This window comes from Fusarium solani (assembly GCF_023522795.1).
Source record: "Fusarium solani strain SB1 chromosome Unknown bctg00000008, whole genome shotgun sequence".
Classification (NCBI taxonomy): domain Eukaryota; kingdom Fungi; phylum Ascomycota; class Sordariomycetes; order Hypocreales; family Nectriaceae; genus Fusarium; species Fusarium solani.
Window position 1 is genome coordinate 1793004 of NW_027072148.1, and position 13480 is coordinate 1806483.

A 13480-nucleotide genomic window follows, 5' to 3' on the forward strand; every position below is an offset into this window, starting at 1 on the left:
GCTTCCGCCAGTGGAGGGAGGTCGGGGGGGCAGGCGCATTGCAGGCACCTCAGGCCCACCTGGCACATTCCGTCATGAACGGATACGTACCACGCTCACAAATGGCCGTCTGCAAGTGAAGGCAGCTCACTCACACTCATATCATTGACATACATCTTGAAACACGCGCCATCACATCAACCATCAACAAACACTTGACTATTTTCTTGAGGGGCCGTTCAGCAGTCACCATCGCCCTTAGCAGACCTAGCATGTTGCAGCGGTAGTCGCGTGCCGCCGCGGGTCATCATGCCGCAAGCGCAGCATCCGATCGCCACGATCGCCTTTATCATATTTATTATCTGGCTCGTATTTCCTGAGGGCGACTACTCGAGCCAGTCTCTTACACTCTCCGACCTAGCCGCGGAGAGACTGGGCCGCTTTCACGATGCGCTCGACGTGTTGAACGCCTCGCGCTGGGGGGACTTTACCCTGCTCCGAAGAAGGGATCCAAGACTAAACCTTCCTACTTGAATCTTACGGGGTTCCGCGAGGAGGACAAGTTTGCTTGGAAAGACTTGAATCGATTCCGTGAGAGGAGCTTGGAATTCAGTCGACATGCCATACCGCCGGTCGGAGGCAAGAATCTTTGGGATGCTGGAGAGGGGGATGCAGTTTGGATGAATGCGTCAGGGACAGTCCACGGTGAGTGGGTGAAGCGCAAAGGTTCTGCGGCTAGAGGGTATGACAGCTATAACCTCACCAAAGTTGCTCCCGGGATGGATTGGATAGGCGACGAGGTCCCTTGGGCACGAAACATTACGGGCACCTCTGGACGAATGATGCTACGACTCGAAGGGAACAAGACGGTCAACGAGTATGAGCAACTACCAGCCCAAACCGACACACCTGTCGCCGGTGGTCTCATCCGGAGTGTCAAGGGCACAACGACTATCGAGGATATGTCGGGTTCGGGCCACGACTGGGAGATGAAGCTATGGGGTGTCCATTGGCCACGACAGGGTGTCATCTTAATGACAACCACAAGCGAAAAGTTCGAGGGTATCTTCGGTCTACCACACCTGGCACCGAGTAAAGACTTCTTTCAGTCCAGCCAGAGACTACTCAATCAGTCGATCGCCCGGACTATTGCAAGGAAGGAAGAAAATATCTATGTCGACCAGACGGTTCCATGGACATCGGATCTTGAGAATCCCATGTATACCACCAACCCATCACCACATTGCGAGTACATCATGTACGCCCAAGTCTACCCACCCAGTCGACAACACTTCAACCTGGACCCGAACGAGCCAACCAGAGACGCCATGGAGTCAATCATTGACGCAATTGAATCAGAGTTACAGTCACCGGTGGGCGCGCCGATTCCCAAGATTCCCAAGCTCCAGATATCCGCCGTCATTTACTCTCCAGACTGCGGGTTCTTCCTCGAGACTAAAGGACCCCCTGACTTTAGTCCCAGTGAGGCTCAACATCTTACCGGCATGAAGATGGAGGTGCAGATTTACCAGGTGAAGACGTGGATTCTAGTCTACGCCGTCATCGTCTTTGCGCAAGTCAATCTACTCAAGAACCAGATGCGCGAATCGTGTACTCCCTCAACTATGGGTCGCGTCAGCTTTTGGACCATTGCTACGATGATCATGGTTGACGGCATGACCTTTACTGCCGCTGCCACATGGGTTTCTTCAGCTGCTGCTACATTCTTGCCCACATTGGCGCTCCTGTTTGCCGCCTTCCTGTCCATGACCATCGGGGGCAGCTTCTTGGCCAAGATTCACGAAGTTCAGCTTCCCGAGGCACGTCCGCGTCGTGACCGAGACCAGACGTCAAGCACCTCCACCAGCAGCCCCGATAGCACGCCGGCCTCGGCCACCCCGAATCCCACCAGCACCGGCACCGGCTCACTCCTCCCGGCCCCCGTAACAGCAAGACAGCCGGCGATACGTCCGCCACCGTCTCAGCCCGTTATTGTCCCATCCGATCAGGACGTTGACGCCGAGATTGCCGCCTCCGCAACCCCAGTGCCTGGAGCTACAACCGCCGAACGCACACCCCCTCCTCCCCAATCATTCCAGAGCATCATCAGCCGCCTTATACTCACCTCCTTGTGTATCATCTTCTTGGCCATCTCCTCCTCAACTTGGTATCCCAGTCTCCGCTCCCTCTTCCTCAACCTTTGCATATTCTTGTACTTCTCGCTCTGGATCCCCCAGATCTACCGCAACACCCGCCGAAACTGTCGTCGCGCCCTCACATGGTCGTTTGTCCTCGGCCAGTCCATCCTCCGTCTCCTCCCTGTCGCCTACTTCTGGGCCAAGGAGGACAACTTTCTCTATGCCCGACCCGACCGTCATGCCTTTCTCGTCTTTTGCGCATGGCTCTGGATCCAGCTCATTATCCTCGCTGCCCAGGATGTCATCGGTCCACGCTTTGGTGTTCCAGCCGGTTGGGCCCCTGATGCCTGGGACTACCACCCTGTCCTCCGAGAAGACGGCCTCGAGGCTGGCGGCTTGCCCATTGGTCTTGTCGCTGACGACACCCCAGGTATCGAGCGGGCTCGCTCCGGCGACGACAGCGGTAAGAAGCGAAGCTCTACCCGGAGCATTGACTGCGCCATCTGCCGTGAGGTTCTCGAGGTCCCCGTGCTCACGGCCGAGGATGAGGATACAGGAGTGGCGGGCGTTTTTGCGCGCCGCTTATACATGGTTACGCCCTGTCGGCACATTTTCCATAGCGCATGTCTTGAGGGTTGGATGAGGTTCCGGCTTCAGTGCCCTATATGCCGAGAGGAGCTGCCACCACTATGATCACATGTGAATAATTGCTTGAATAGAATCGCTTGGCTTAACATGGCGTTGGTGGATATAATCTGTGTTGGGTACAATAAACATCAAATGTCTTTCTTGAGTATCCGTCTATTTGACATTGACTTCATACAGCGCTTGAACGCTTCAACTTTTTTACATTATGCATTGACATGTACAGAGTGCCCATATTCCACAGACCATTCATGTCCAGGTGGATTATATGGGGGATCTAATAATCTTATATGTAACCAATCGGTCTTTTATATCAAACGCTCACCATGTGAGCCGAGTCTGCCGGAACTTTGGATCGGGCAAGCCAGGCTGGAGACCGCGAGTGCCAACTTGCAACTCTGCAACTCGGGCACGCAAGTCAAAGTCGACCGAGCGTATCATTACACGCTTCTCTTCCGGGACTATTCGTGGAATAGGTCTCGCGCTGCCATCGCTCGGGAATGACTCTACCCCCATTGCAAGTGAGTCTGATTCCTCAAGTTTCATGACCCAGGTACTGATATGTGCCACCATCTCGCTGTCCCACATGCCCTCACGACGGGCGCTACTGCGCAGGAGCTGAATAGCTTGTCGTCGAGTCCCAGGGTCACGACACTTGGTTGCCACAACGAAAAGGGGGGCGATGATGCCCAGATCAGCGGCAAATCGGAGCTTGATGTGGGGAGCTGAGAATCCTCCGCTCGAGAAGAAGTCTTGGCTCTGCCAGTGCTGGTGCTGTTGGTGTTGACATTGCTCAGGGCTAGGGCAGTTTCGAAGGGCGGCACGTCGCTCCTCATCACTGATTATCTCGAAACCCAACTCGACCATGGTCCGGAACTGAGGCAGGAAAGCATCAAAATCCGACTCTTTGTCGCTGAACATCATCAGGTATAGTATTTGCCCGTTCGTTGCCAGCATCTTCAGGGCAGCAATACCAGCCTTCTCCTGGGGACTGACAGATGAGTTGTGCCGTGACTGGAATATGCTGTCAAAGGCACTGCACCAAGTCTCGATCTGACCCCTGAACTGGAGGCCATAATCTCTCCACGACTGAGGGAGTGTGCCCTTGAGGTCCGTTTTTATGGCGAATAACCCTTCGATATACCGCATTATTCTCGCATTCAACATGTCGCAGGCTATACGGGCTTCGAGGACCGAGGTGAATGTTTCGGGGATAGTCCAAGGCTCTTCATGCGGAGGAGAGCTAGGGCGACTCGAACCGGGGGACTGAGGTTGTGGGGGGAGCTGAGTCGAATACTAAAGGGTTGTGGGAAATGGAAGGCCATGTCGTAGGATTTTGCTTGTATTGCCAGGCGTGTAAAGATAGTGACGAGCTCCTCTTCGACGGGGTCTTCTGCGGCCGGTAATAGTCGTTCCCTTTGCTGAGCACGAAACGTGTTGAGTAAGGAGAGTCCTGTTTGTATCTGGTGGATTGCTTGTCTATGGTCTCCAATAAAGGAGTCGAAGCAGGCTAATAGCACATTTGCCATAATGAGAACCTTGTGTGATCTCTGGTCCTGGCTGTTTAGCTTGACGAGGGCATTGCACGCATCGGAATAACGCTTGATGGCCACCTGCCAGTGACTCCTGACCATCTCAGCACGAGCGTCAGCGCTCAACCCGGGACGAGCATGCGCATTTGGCTCGGCCGTCTGCTCAAGGGTCTGGTACAAGGCACCCAGGGCGATGACGGCGCACTTGATGGCATCTTCGGCGTGACATTCCTGCAAGACGCGGCGAGTCCAAAAGGAGTTGTCAAAGAAGCCTGACAGCTCGCTAGCCGTGTACGACCGGAAGATTTCGAAGTAGAAGCCCTCGTTTGACGGTAGTTGGAGACCCAAGGAAGGCTGGTAAGTGGTAGGAGATGCAGATGGTGTCCCGGGAGAGGCGGTCCTCAGTGTCGCTAATGACGTTCTTTGGCGGGCTCGACGAGGGGGCAGATGAAAGTCGTTGTGGAGCGGAACGATTGCGGTGCTCGGAGTAGCCTGAGTCTCCCCAGCTGGCATGGGCTTCGGTGCGATTCGGACCTCCTCGAAGGGGCGAGCGCTGCGGCTAGGGGGTGGGTAACCAGTGCAGACTTTGTTGCTTCGAACACAGTTTGTGCAGGCTGGACGAGCCTCGTCACACTTGACTCTTCGTTGCCTGTACAAGGACCGGTGTAAGACTCTGGTCACGATCGTGTCGAAGTGGCGAAGGGGTCAAGCGATGAGGGGGTGCGCGAGAGGGGGAGAGAGACGAACTTGCAGTTGGTACATCCTGTCTTCACCTTTGGCTTGCTGGTCCGGACACGTTTTGGCTTGAACTGTACGGGTGCTTTACCAGTTGATGAGGTCTTAGCAGAGTCTGAAGAAGCGGCAGCGGGTCCAGAAGAAGAGGCTGCCGCTGAAGCGGTACTGGAGGCAATATTTGCGTCGCCGCTGGTGACGGGAGTAACTGGGTTACTAGAGGCGGGAGAGATGTTGCTGCTGCTGCTTTCTATATACGGATTATCTATGGTGTTGAAGCTGCCGAAGGTGGAGAGGTCCAAAGAGTAACTTGAAGACGGCTGAGCCTCCAAAACAGGTGGAAGGGCCGGGGGGGCGTGGTTGCCGATGTTGAAGTTCCAGTTGGGTTTGGGTTTGGATTTGTCGACCCGGAGGAAGGCACAACCAGGGTCGGATCGATACCCCGACCTGAATCCGCTTCTGCTTCTTCTCCCTGTACCGCTTTCGCGGGTCGAGGCGATATGGATTCCTCTTTTATCCAGCTTTCGGCCATGGGTTCGATTCAACAAACAGCTACTACCCGGCTGACAAGACAAGACAAGACTCAGAGTGTTGGTTCGAACACCTAGCTTCGGATCGCCGGTTTCCCCCCACGATAGCTCCAGGGCCCAGCACGTTTTCTAGCGCAACTCGTTTCGGCCGAGATGGCTGGGAGCCAGGGGTCAAGAGCGAATAGTCGGAAAGATGGCCAGGGGCATCTGTGACAGGGAAGTTAAGATGGTGAAGGTGGAGGGAGTAAGATGAAGATGGGGGGGCCGAAGAGTGAGAAAAGAGACAGGTCAGGAGAGGACGGAAGGAGGAGGAGAAGTGGAAGAAGTCGTCACCAAAAGAATAAAACAAGTCGACGGCTCAACACAGACAAGTACAAGCACAAGGGAAGCCGGCTCACGGGCGCCTCCAGCCCTTTCTATAGCTCTGCCGGGTCATGGAATCCCGGGGGCAGATCAAGCGTCACAAGCGCGATGGGGCCAATATCACTCCTCTGGCTCGAGTTGCCGCAGCGGCTGTCGGAGACGCCAGAACCAAACACGGGCTCGAGGCAGAGAAACAAGCAAGACATGGAAGCACCAGACCAGACCAGACCAGACCAGATCAGAGCAGGAGGAACCTCCCCTAGCTAGCTAGACGGGATAGGGCAGACACCAAGAGATGGCCGCGTCTTCATCCTCGTCCTTCGCTGTTCGCTGTGGGGAGAGGAACAGCCCGGAGGATGGAAATGCAAGCAAGGCCCCCCCTCCCCCTCCCCAGCGTCAGAAGGGTCAGTCAATCAAGCACAAGATGGATCGTGGATCGTCGTGTGGATTCCTCTGGGCGCATCTCGCCTGCTCGCTATTCCCACCGTCAACCCAACCCACGCCGGGTCTGCCAAACTCGGAGTAGCATGGTCTGTGTAACCGTCACAAAGACGAGGGATGGCGGCGAGACAGGCGAGACAGGCGCTGCAAGACGCATTGCTAGACGCAAGCAACAGCCATGCTATGCCATGGCGAGTGCTCGGAGCGCGTACACACCTCTGCAGGGTGTTTGGTGACCATGCTATAGGTAGTTGCCTACTAACTACTTGACTTTCTAGGCGCAGGGCCACGCAACGAGCCAGGATGGATGCTTGGAGAAAGCTGTGATGCCTTTCCGCATGGGGATGCCATGGGATCGGATGAGTGGACGGATGGCATCCCGTCCATGGGACTGGAACCTTTTGACGGAGGCTCCCGTTTTCGTCCCCAGCATGTATGTAACTCAGCAGGAGAAGTCTCTCCTCCTCCACTCCGTAGCAGGCTAATAGGCTGTCTGTCCATGTCTGATGAGATCCATGGTGGATGGACATGCCTTCAGCGCATGTACCGCGCCCCGAGGCCGCTCTAGCGCATCTCGTTAGCGCGGGCTCGTGGGCTGGGCTCCATTGTTCGCCCCGGGCCTAGCAGTAGGGTTGCCTCCTTGTTGGCTTCCATCGAGGAACCCCCTGGCTTGGAGCCCGCGCGGGTCAGCACTGACACTTGACAGGGGCGCTTGGTGCGTTCCTAGTGTTGGTAGCACAAGGGGCAGTGGCGGCCATGATGGAGACGGAGCCCAGACGCTGGGCTGGGCTAATTAGGTAGGCCGGGCTGGACTGGCGCTGGTTCCATTGGAATCAGGAGGCGGCACGCTCGCTGCTTTTGTTAGGGGCGCTGTTAGCGCAGTGGCGGCGGGGAGGGGGTGAGGGCGCTCTTTGACGTCTACACCAGAGGCAATACAAGATGGTGGTTCGTCAGTCAAGGTTGGGGCATTTATTTCAGTGCTTAGCTCTGAGACAATGACCGAGAGAATCATTCTTTTTTCGAGTAAGCAACCATGTGCATTGATTAACTAACAACTCTTGCGATCCAAGATCAAGACTTGTTGGACTCTTGTTCACCCTTTCTAGAGACGCATAGTCTCGGCCCCAAGATCCATCTTGGCAGACTGGATGCCTCCGACATATCCCCGTCCGTTGAAGATTGTATGTTCCAGTTCGAGAAAGGTATCCTGCTCGGCGAATTCCAAGTTGGGACATCCATGGTATCCGTGGCCGTCTCCATTGGGGGGTTAATAGACCCCCAGCGCGGCTGCTGCCATGGGTGCCGTGGGTACCTACGTAATCCTCAAGGTGCAGTGGTGACGGCAGATGAACATACAGAATCTCTGTCGACAACAACTCCAGACCTCGCTATGGAAGGATTCTCGTTGGTGGAGTCGTAGACCATAGCCGCCTGTTTTTCAGTCACCGACTGTTTCCAATGGATGCTTCAAACATCATTGCTTGGCTTGCTTGTTTGCTCGACGCAGGGACTTGGCGGGCTAGAACTGGACCTGAGACTACAGCCACGATCCTACCAGGGCATCAACGGTCGAGAACGACGTACGTACACCATCAGGCAGCAGAGATTCATCGAGCTAAGGAAGAGATAGTCCGGGTAGGAAGGATCTGACAAGGTCGACGAGTTCTTTTTTTGAGCCCAGGCTTTCCAGATTTAGATGCGGGAGAGCCCTACGGCATACGAGTGTGGCTGTCTTGGATCACATCCATCCCATCAATGCCGCCATCCACGTCCCATCTCCTCGCTGCCAAGCCTCGAGTATGCACTGGACAAGGTAGTTGTCGGATACAATCCCGTACCGTATCCCTTGCCTCCATTAAGGTACTGTAGCTAGCCCTGCTGGGCAACACCAGACGTCATGCTCTGCGTGGCTGCAGTCGCGCGAGCGTCTCGTGTCTCATCACAGCTATCCTATCCCATCCTCCAGCTGCGCATGTATGCGCATGTATCTCATCTCGAGTTGACGCGAGCGGTAAAGCACGGCTACTTCCACTGACGGGACGAGACGAGACTCCTCCTGTCGTGTCGTGCTGCCAAGACGACATCCCCACTCTGTGTGTCCAGCCATCGAATCCTCCCCTCGTGGGTGGCCTGTAGGATCGAGGTCCAACGGGACGGCTTATTAACCCGTCCCCGTTCTTTGGCTTCCCTTTCATGCTTATTCGTGTTACGGGGAAGGCCAACGTCACACACATCAAGGCATTGGCAGGATCTGTCTTTACGCAGTCTGTCCGGAGATTACCGCAATCTCCATTCCTGCTACACACATACAGCTTCAGCCTTACGGTAATGAAGATCTTGGGACGACGGCACCAACCAACAACTAGACTAGATATGCCTCGCCGAAGCGGGACACACGGTCCGTCTTGGAAGCCGGGCCTTTCGATAGTTTGGGCGAACCCCTGACATGCCAGCCCTTCCCCCTCTCCACTCCACGTGTGCTTTGGTCGATCATGCCCTGGGCCGTTGAGTTAGTTACTTGTCGCCAGCGGCGTCTCTTTTTGATAATTCTTTTCACTGCCACGATCAACTGTTTTCCCATCTATCACTAACTAACACGAGCGCCCCTCCTTTCCAATTTTACATCATGTACCTGATCCTAGGACTGGGCCTCTGCCAAGTGCGTCGATCCAGAAGAGCTGCGCCGGCCTCCTCACATAAGTTCCTCACGAAGGAGCCAACATCAGGCGATGACGGGTTTCAGTCTCGGGGGTCCCCAGTGAACCCCTTGCGAATCCCACCGGCGGCCCAGCCCTACGTAGGTGGCTAACCCTCGTCCCTACCTACAGCGAAGCCCTTCCGGAAGGGAGGACCTGTCTTCCCGGCCGCCGTCGACAATGAGCTTGTTGAGACGGTCAGGGGTGGGCTTGAGTAGTGTAGCGTGCGTAAAAACTTAACCTCGCTGGAATTGCCAAGGCCCTTGACGTCCCTGAGACTTGGCGGCTTCGCTGATCACGATAGTACGGGTACGTGTGTCGACTCCGCAAGGTTCAGCCCTTTCGGCCATGCTCCAAACCATTCGGCTCCGAACAAATCGAGGCTAAGGATGGCGGCCGACAAAGTTCGGTCCAGGCAGAAACAGACAGGGCATTGCTTAAGCGAATGCGAACAACCCTAGGCCGTATGTGGGTAAAGATGTGTTATGAGTTCTCCCTTTTGGATATGCCCTTGTCATGTAGTCTCAGGCGAAGCTGGCTTCACAAGTCATGTCAGGACCAAATCCTCTTGGTTCCACTTGGAGATACGATATCCAAGCTGAACAACAGCTTCAAAGGGTACAGCTTCGTATGTTCAAACGCGCGTCCTCTAGGCAACTACACAACTTAAGTCATGACACGTTGCTGCAAATAGCATGCACAGCAGAGGAACTCGTGGTCCAAGAGCCGAGCTGTCATGTTCAATCTCCATATCGACTAGCAGGCATCACCCGCCTCAGCCGTCTCCAACAGCGAAATGAACGGACGCATAGCCGGGCCAGCTGTCCCGTTCCGGAAATGCCGTCCGCCTGCCCCCGTCCCATCAGCCAGCTGTCAGAATTGGACATGTCGTTCGTTCCCCGGCAGCTTGGTTCGGCAGTCTACCCTGAGTCCAAAGATAGAGGCGCCACGTGCCGGCTGAAACCGTCAGAACGTTGTCGTGACAGCATGTGTGTGTCCGTCATTGCGGGGGGTGATGATCGGAGCTGCAGTAGGATACAGTCGTCCCGGGTTGCTGGGATGGTGTTTGATTGATCCGTTCACGAGGTTGGTGTTCTAGATCTCACCAGAAGGATTCTAGGAAGCGCGCCGTTGCCATTATGCTTGCGTGCTAATACCCTTAATATTGACTACCGGGTGAGAGGGGAGCTGAAAGCTAGGCGAACATATTCGCCTACGTAGGAATGCGCCAGACGAGTGTGGTTCTCATTCATCAATGACATGACTATTCACTCGCCTGAGACGCATGTCATAGAAGCACTCGGGCCAGTATCTTGAAACAGCTCACAATGCTACCAAAGAGTGCCCCTTGCTAGCATACAGACAAAAATTCCACTATATCAGAACACATATTATGAGTTTTCATTCAATATGAAATAGTTACCCCGACTCTAGGGCGAAAGGCGAATAACGTTGGAGCGAGGAGCGAAGAGCGAAGAGCGAGCATATCACTTACCCTAGAGCGAAAATGGTACTTCTAGCCATGCCAAAGATGGCGGAGACTAAAAGTATCTTTAAATTGATGTCCTGACCAATCAGATGATGCTGACCCGCAAAAAAAGTTGTCCGAATTGCCCATCGACGCATCCTCAACTCCATATCGAAACTGCGACGACGTGAATAGACGCCAACATTTCCACTCCGATCTTTGCCAGAGGAACTGTCCAAGCTCAATTCGAACCATACAGACCATCGATACCAGATTCTATTGATTTGCCCACCATGTCGCAAGATCAAACTCAAACACTGCCCCCGCTGCCCCCGCGCAACGAATTCATCCACAACTCTGCTATTGCCGGAGTCATCGTCGCACCCCTCGCCATGCTTCTCCCGCCGCGAAAGATGGACTTTCGGTTCATGATCCTCGCTGGTGCCTTCTCTATCGCCTCCAACCAGCTCGTCTACGAGTACACTGGCTCATCAATCTACTCTCGGTTCGGCGGCCGCATGGGCTCACTCGTCGGAACCGATCTGCCCGAGGGCGCAAAGCGAACACAACAGCTCCTCCGAGAGCACCGCGAGAGAGAAGCGGCGGAGAAGCGCAAGGTTGAACAGGCACAAGAAGAGGAGAAGACGGGCGTGGCCAAGAAGCTCAACGACGTGTGGATGGGAGGCGAGGACAAGGACTGGCGGGAGAAGCGGGCAGAGGAGCACCGACAGAAGTTCGAGGAGGGCAAAGGAATTGGCGACATCATCATGGAGCAGGTTGCGGACGTCTGGAGCGGCAACTGGGGCAAGGGCTTCAAGAAGCAGGACGGGGAGGCAAGTTCGAGCGATGACGCCTCGCCGACAGAGAAGAAGTGATGGTATGAACATCCACGATTTTGAAGAGGGACGGCACTGAGAGATGCCCTGTGTACAAAAGCCACCTGTACTATATCACGACAATGAAGTAAAAAAGGGCGACAAAGGCCAGATTTTGGCATACGCGACAATGAGAAATTTAGGAACATACCTAGAGAACTATTGGCCATGTACGAAATACATGGCCTGTATTATAGCACACCAACTTGGCATTTGATACATGTTCGTGGCTCCTATACTGGCGTATGAATTGAATGGATAGTTCAGAAAAGACTCGGCAGCAGCAATGCTTGGAGGGATTCTGGCCTCCACCCTGGCCTCCTAGGAGATGGGGATGATTGAGGAATCTCACTCGAAGATTGCCCTCTCCTCCCCAAAGAGTGCCATCATATAACATTCTAAAATGACAAGAATCCGCCGAGGATAGGCCCATGGATAGTATACTACATATCCAAGTTGGTATACTCTGCACCCGATTACCACTCCTGGCATCACCACTCACCCAAATTGGAGTGTGTGATTTCTGACACTCGGCGCCCAAGCAAACTCAACTCATCTCACCTTCTCATGCTACAGCATTAGCTGTGCTGCAAGCTGCAGAAACACACATCGAATCGGACGGTTTCGGACGCAGGAATGGAACTTGGGTATACCGCCCGCTTATGAGTGAGATGACTTACAGAGCACGCCAAGGGACCTGCTGACAGCGCAGGATAGCACGTTCGATGCTCGAGAAGAATACCACTCAGTTCGTCAATGATTATCCCTCACGATAATAAATGCCAAGGTCTGATCCAGGCCTAAAGGGCGGCTACAACGGCACCCTAGGGCAAAATGTCCGTGAGGTTCCACCAGGGGCATGGAATACGGGGCAGTATTCGTCACCAGATTGTGGCTGGCTTTGAACGTCAGCTTCACCTCAGCCACCCCGACGCCCAATAGCTCCATTTGCAGAATGAATAGCCTGCGATCGTGAAGAAGCCAACGCCTGATTCTGCTAGGGCTGGTATGTGATGAGAAATCAGCGCGACTGGAAGTCAAATTTGAAGCTGTTGGTTAGTTCACCGCCAACATGAAACACGCTGGTCGCAGGATGAGGAGGTGTGATGCAGCGTATGGTGTTGGCTGCATACGCACTCCGACTCTGTGAGCAACTTTATCGATGGGTATTTATTTGATACCCTCTCGTCTATTGAACTCCTAAAGCAGTTGGAACGGCCGTGGCTGAAGGTAGTTTACTGCTCATGACTCAAATCTTGATCATGATCAAAGCGAAGCAGAGCAGAGCAAAGTGCAAGGCTCAAGTCACGGAACCCGAGGCTGTTCATCATCGCCACGGGATGACCAAGACACAGCTGCTGTTCTAAATCAGGAACATGGTGCACTAGGGAAGTGTCATGAGAGGCTCAACACACCTGAGAATGCCCTACAGGCGACTACAGTCCCGGGCGATCGTCTTGGCTACAAGGGTTGCAGCGCAGCTGGACTGGTTCTGGGCTCCATCCTGTCAGCACAGCCCCGGCACTGTACGTCACTGCACTGCGCCGTGAGTTGTTTCGTCATGGCACAAACAGCTGCTTTGTCGGTGTTGATGTATGTGTGTGTGTTGGGGATAAAGAAGGGGTTACCTAAGGTCCATCGCAGCGACCACAGCCATTGTTTATCCCTCTCGTTTCCCCTCTCCCTCTTTCTCCCACCACCAACACACTCGTTTTTCTTGGACCATCTCTCGTTTGCGACTGTAGAACGTGCAACGGCTCCATCCATCCAAAACGTCCCTTGGCCCGCTATTCTAACGCTTGTCAGCGCCGATCCGTCGAATCAGAACCCCCAGACAGACCCTGAGGTGCCTTGGTTTGGGGTCTGCGCCTCCACGCAATCCAGCTCCACGACCCGACGTAGCGCGCTACGTGCCAGCGTACCCTTGGAAGAGCGTCTTGAATAGATCCAGCCACCGAGCTTCGGATTTTTTTCCTTCTCATTCAACTTTTTCAACATTCAACTTGCCAAACATTTCTGAGTATTTTCGACATCTCTATCGACTTTATCCACGCGCCGCGAGACGCCAAACTGCTTAGCGA

The 13480-nt window shown here is 54.4% G+C and overlaps 3 protein-coding genes across 3 annotated transcripts; 2 read left to right on the forward strand and 1 right to left on the reverse strand.

The window, feature by feature from the left end:
- Window positions 1-288: 288 nt before the first annotated feature.
- On the forward strand, window positions 289-2810 carry MRS44_012616 (uncharacterized protein; the record flags this gene model as incomplete). Its single annotated transcript, XM_065618858.1, has 2 exons — window positions 289-438; window positions 495-2810. 2 exons carry the CDS (start codon window positions 289-291, stop codon window positions 2808-2810), a joined length of 2466 nt encoding a protein of 821 aa, XP_065474930.1.
- A 273-nt stretch (window positions 2811-3083) lies between these two features.
- Window positions 3084-6517, reverse strand: MRS44_012617 (uncharacterized protein; the record flags this gene model as incomplete). The annotated part of the gene is made up of 4 exons (XM_065618859.1): window positions 3084-3866; window positions 3944-4943; window positions 5042-5498; window positions 6421-6517. 4 exons carry the CDS (start codon window positions 6515-6517, stop codon window positions 3084-3086), a joined length of 2337 nt encoding a protein of 778 aa, XP_065474931.1.
- A 4300-nt stretch (window positions 6518-10817) lies between these two features.
- Window positions 10818-11399, forward strand: MRS44_012618 (uncharacterized protein; the record flags this gene model as incomplete). The annotated part of the gene is made up of 1 exon (XM_046276091.2): window positions 10818-11399. The coding sequence occupies one exon, from the start codon at window positions 10818-10820 to the stop codon at window positions 11397-11399; it is 582 nt and encodes a 193-aa protein (XP_046132927.2).
- Window positions 11400-13480: the final 2081 nt, after the last annotated feature.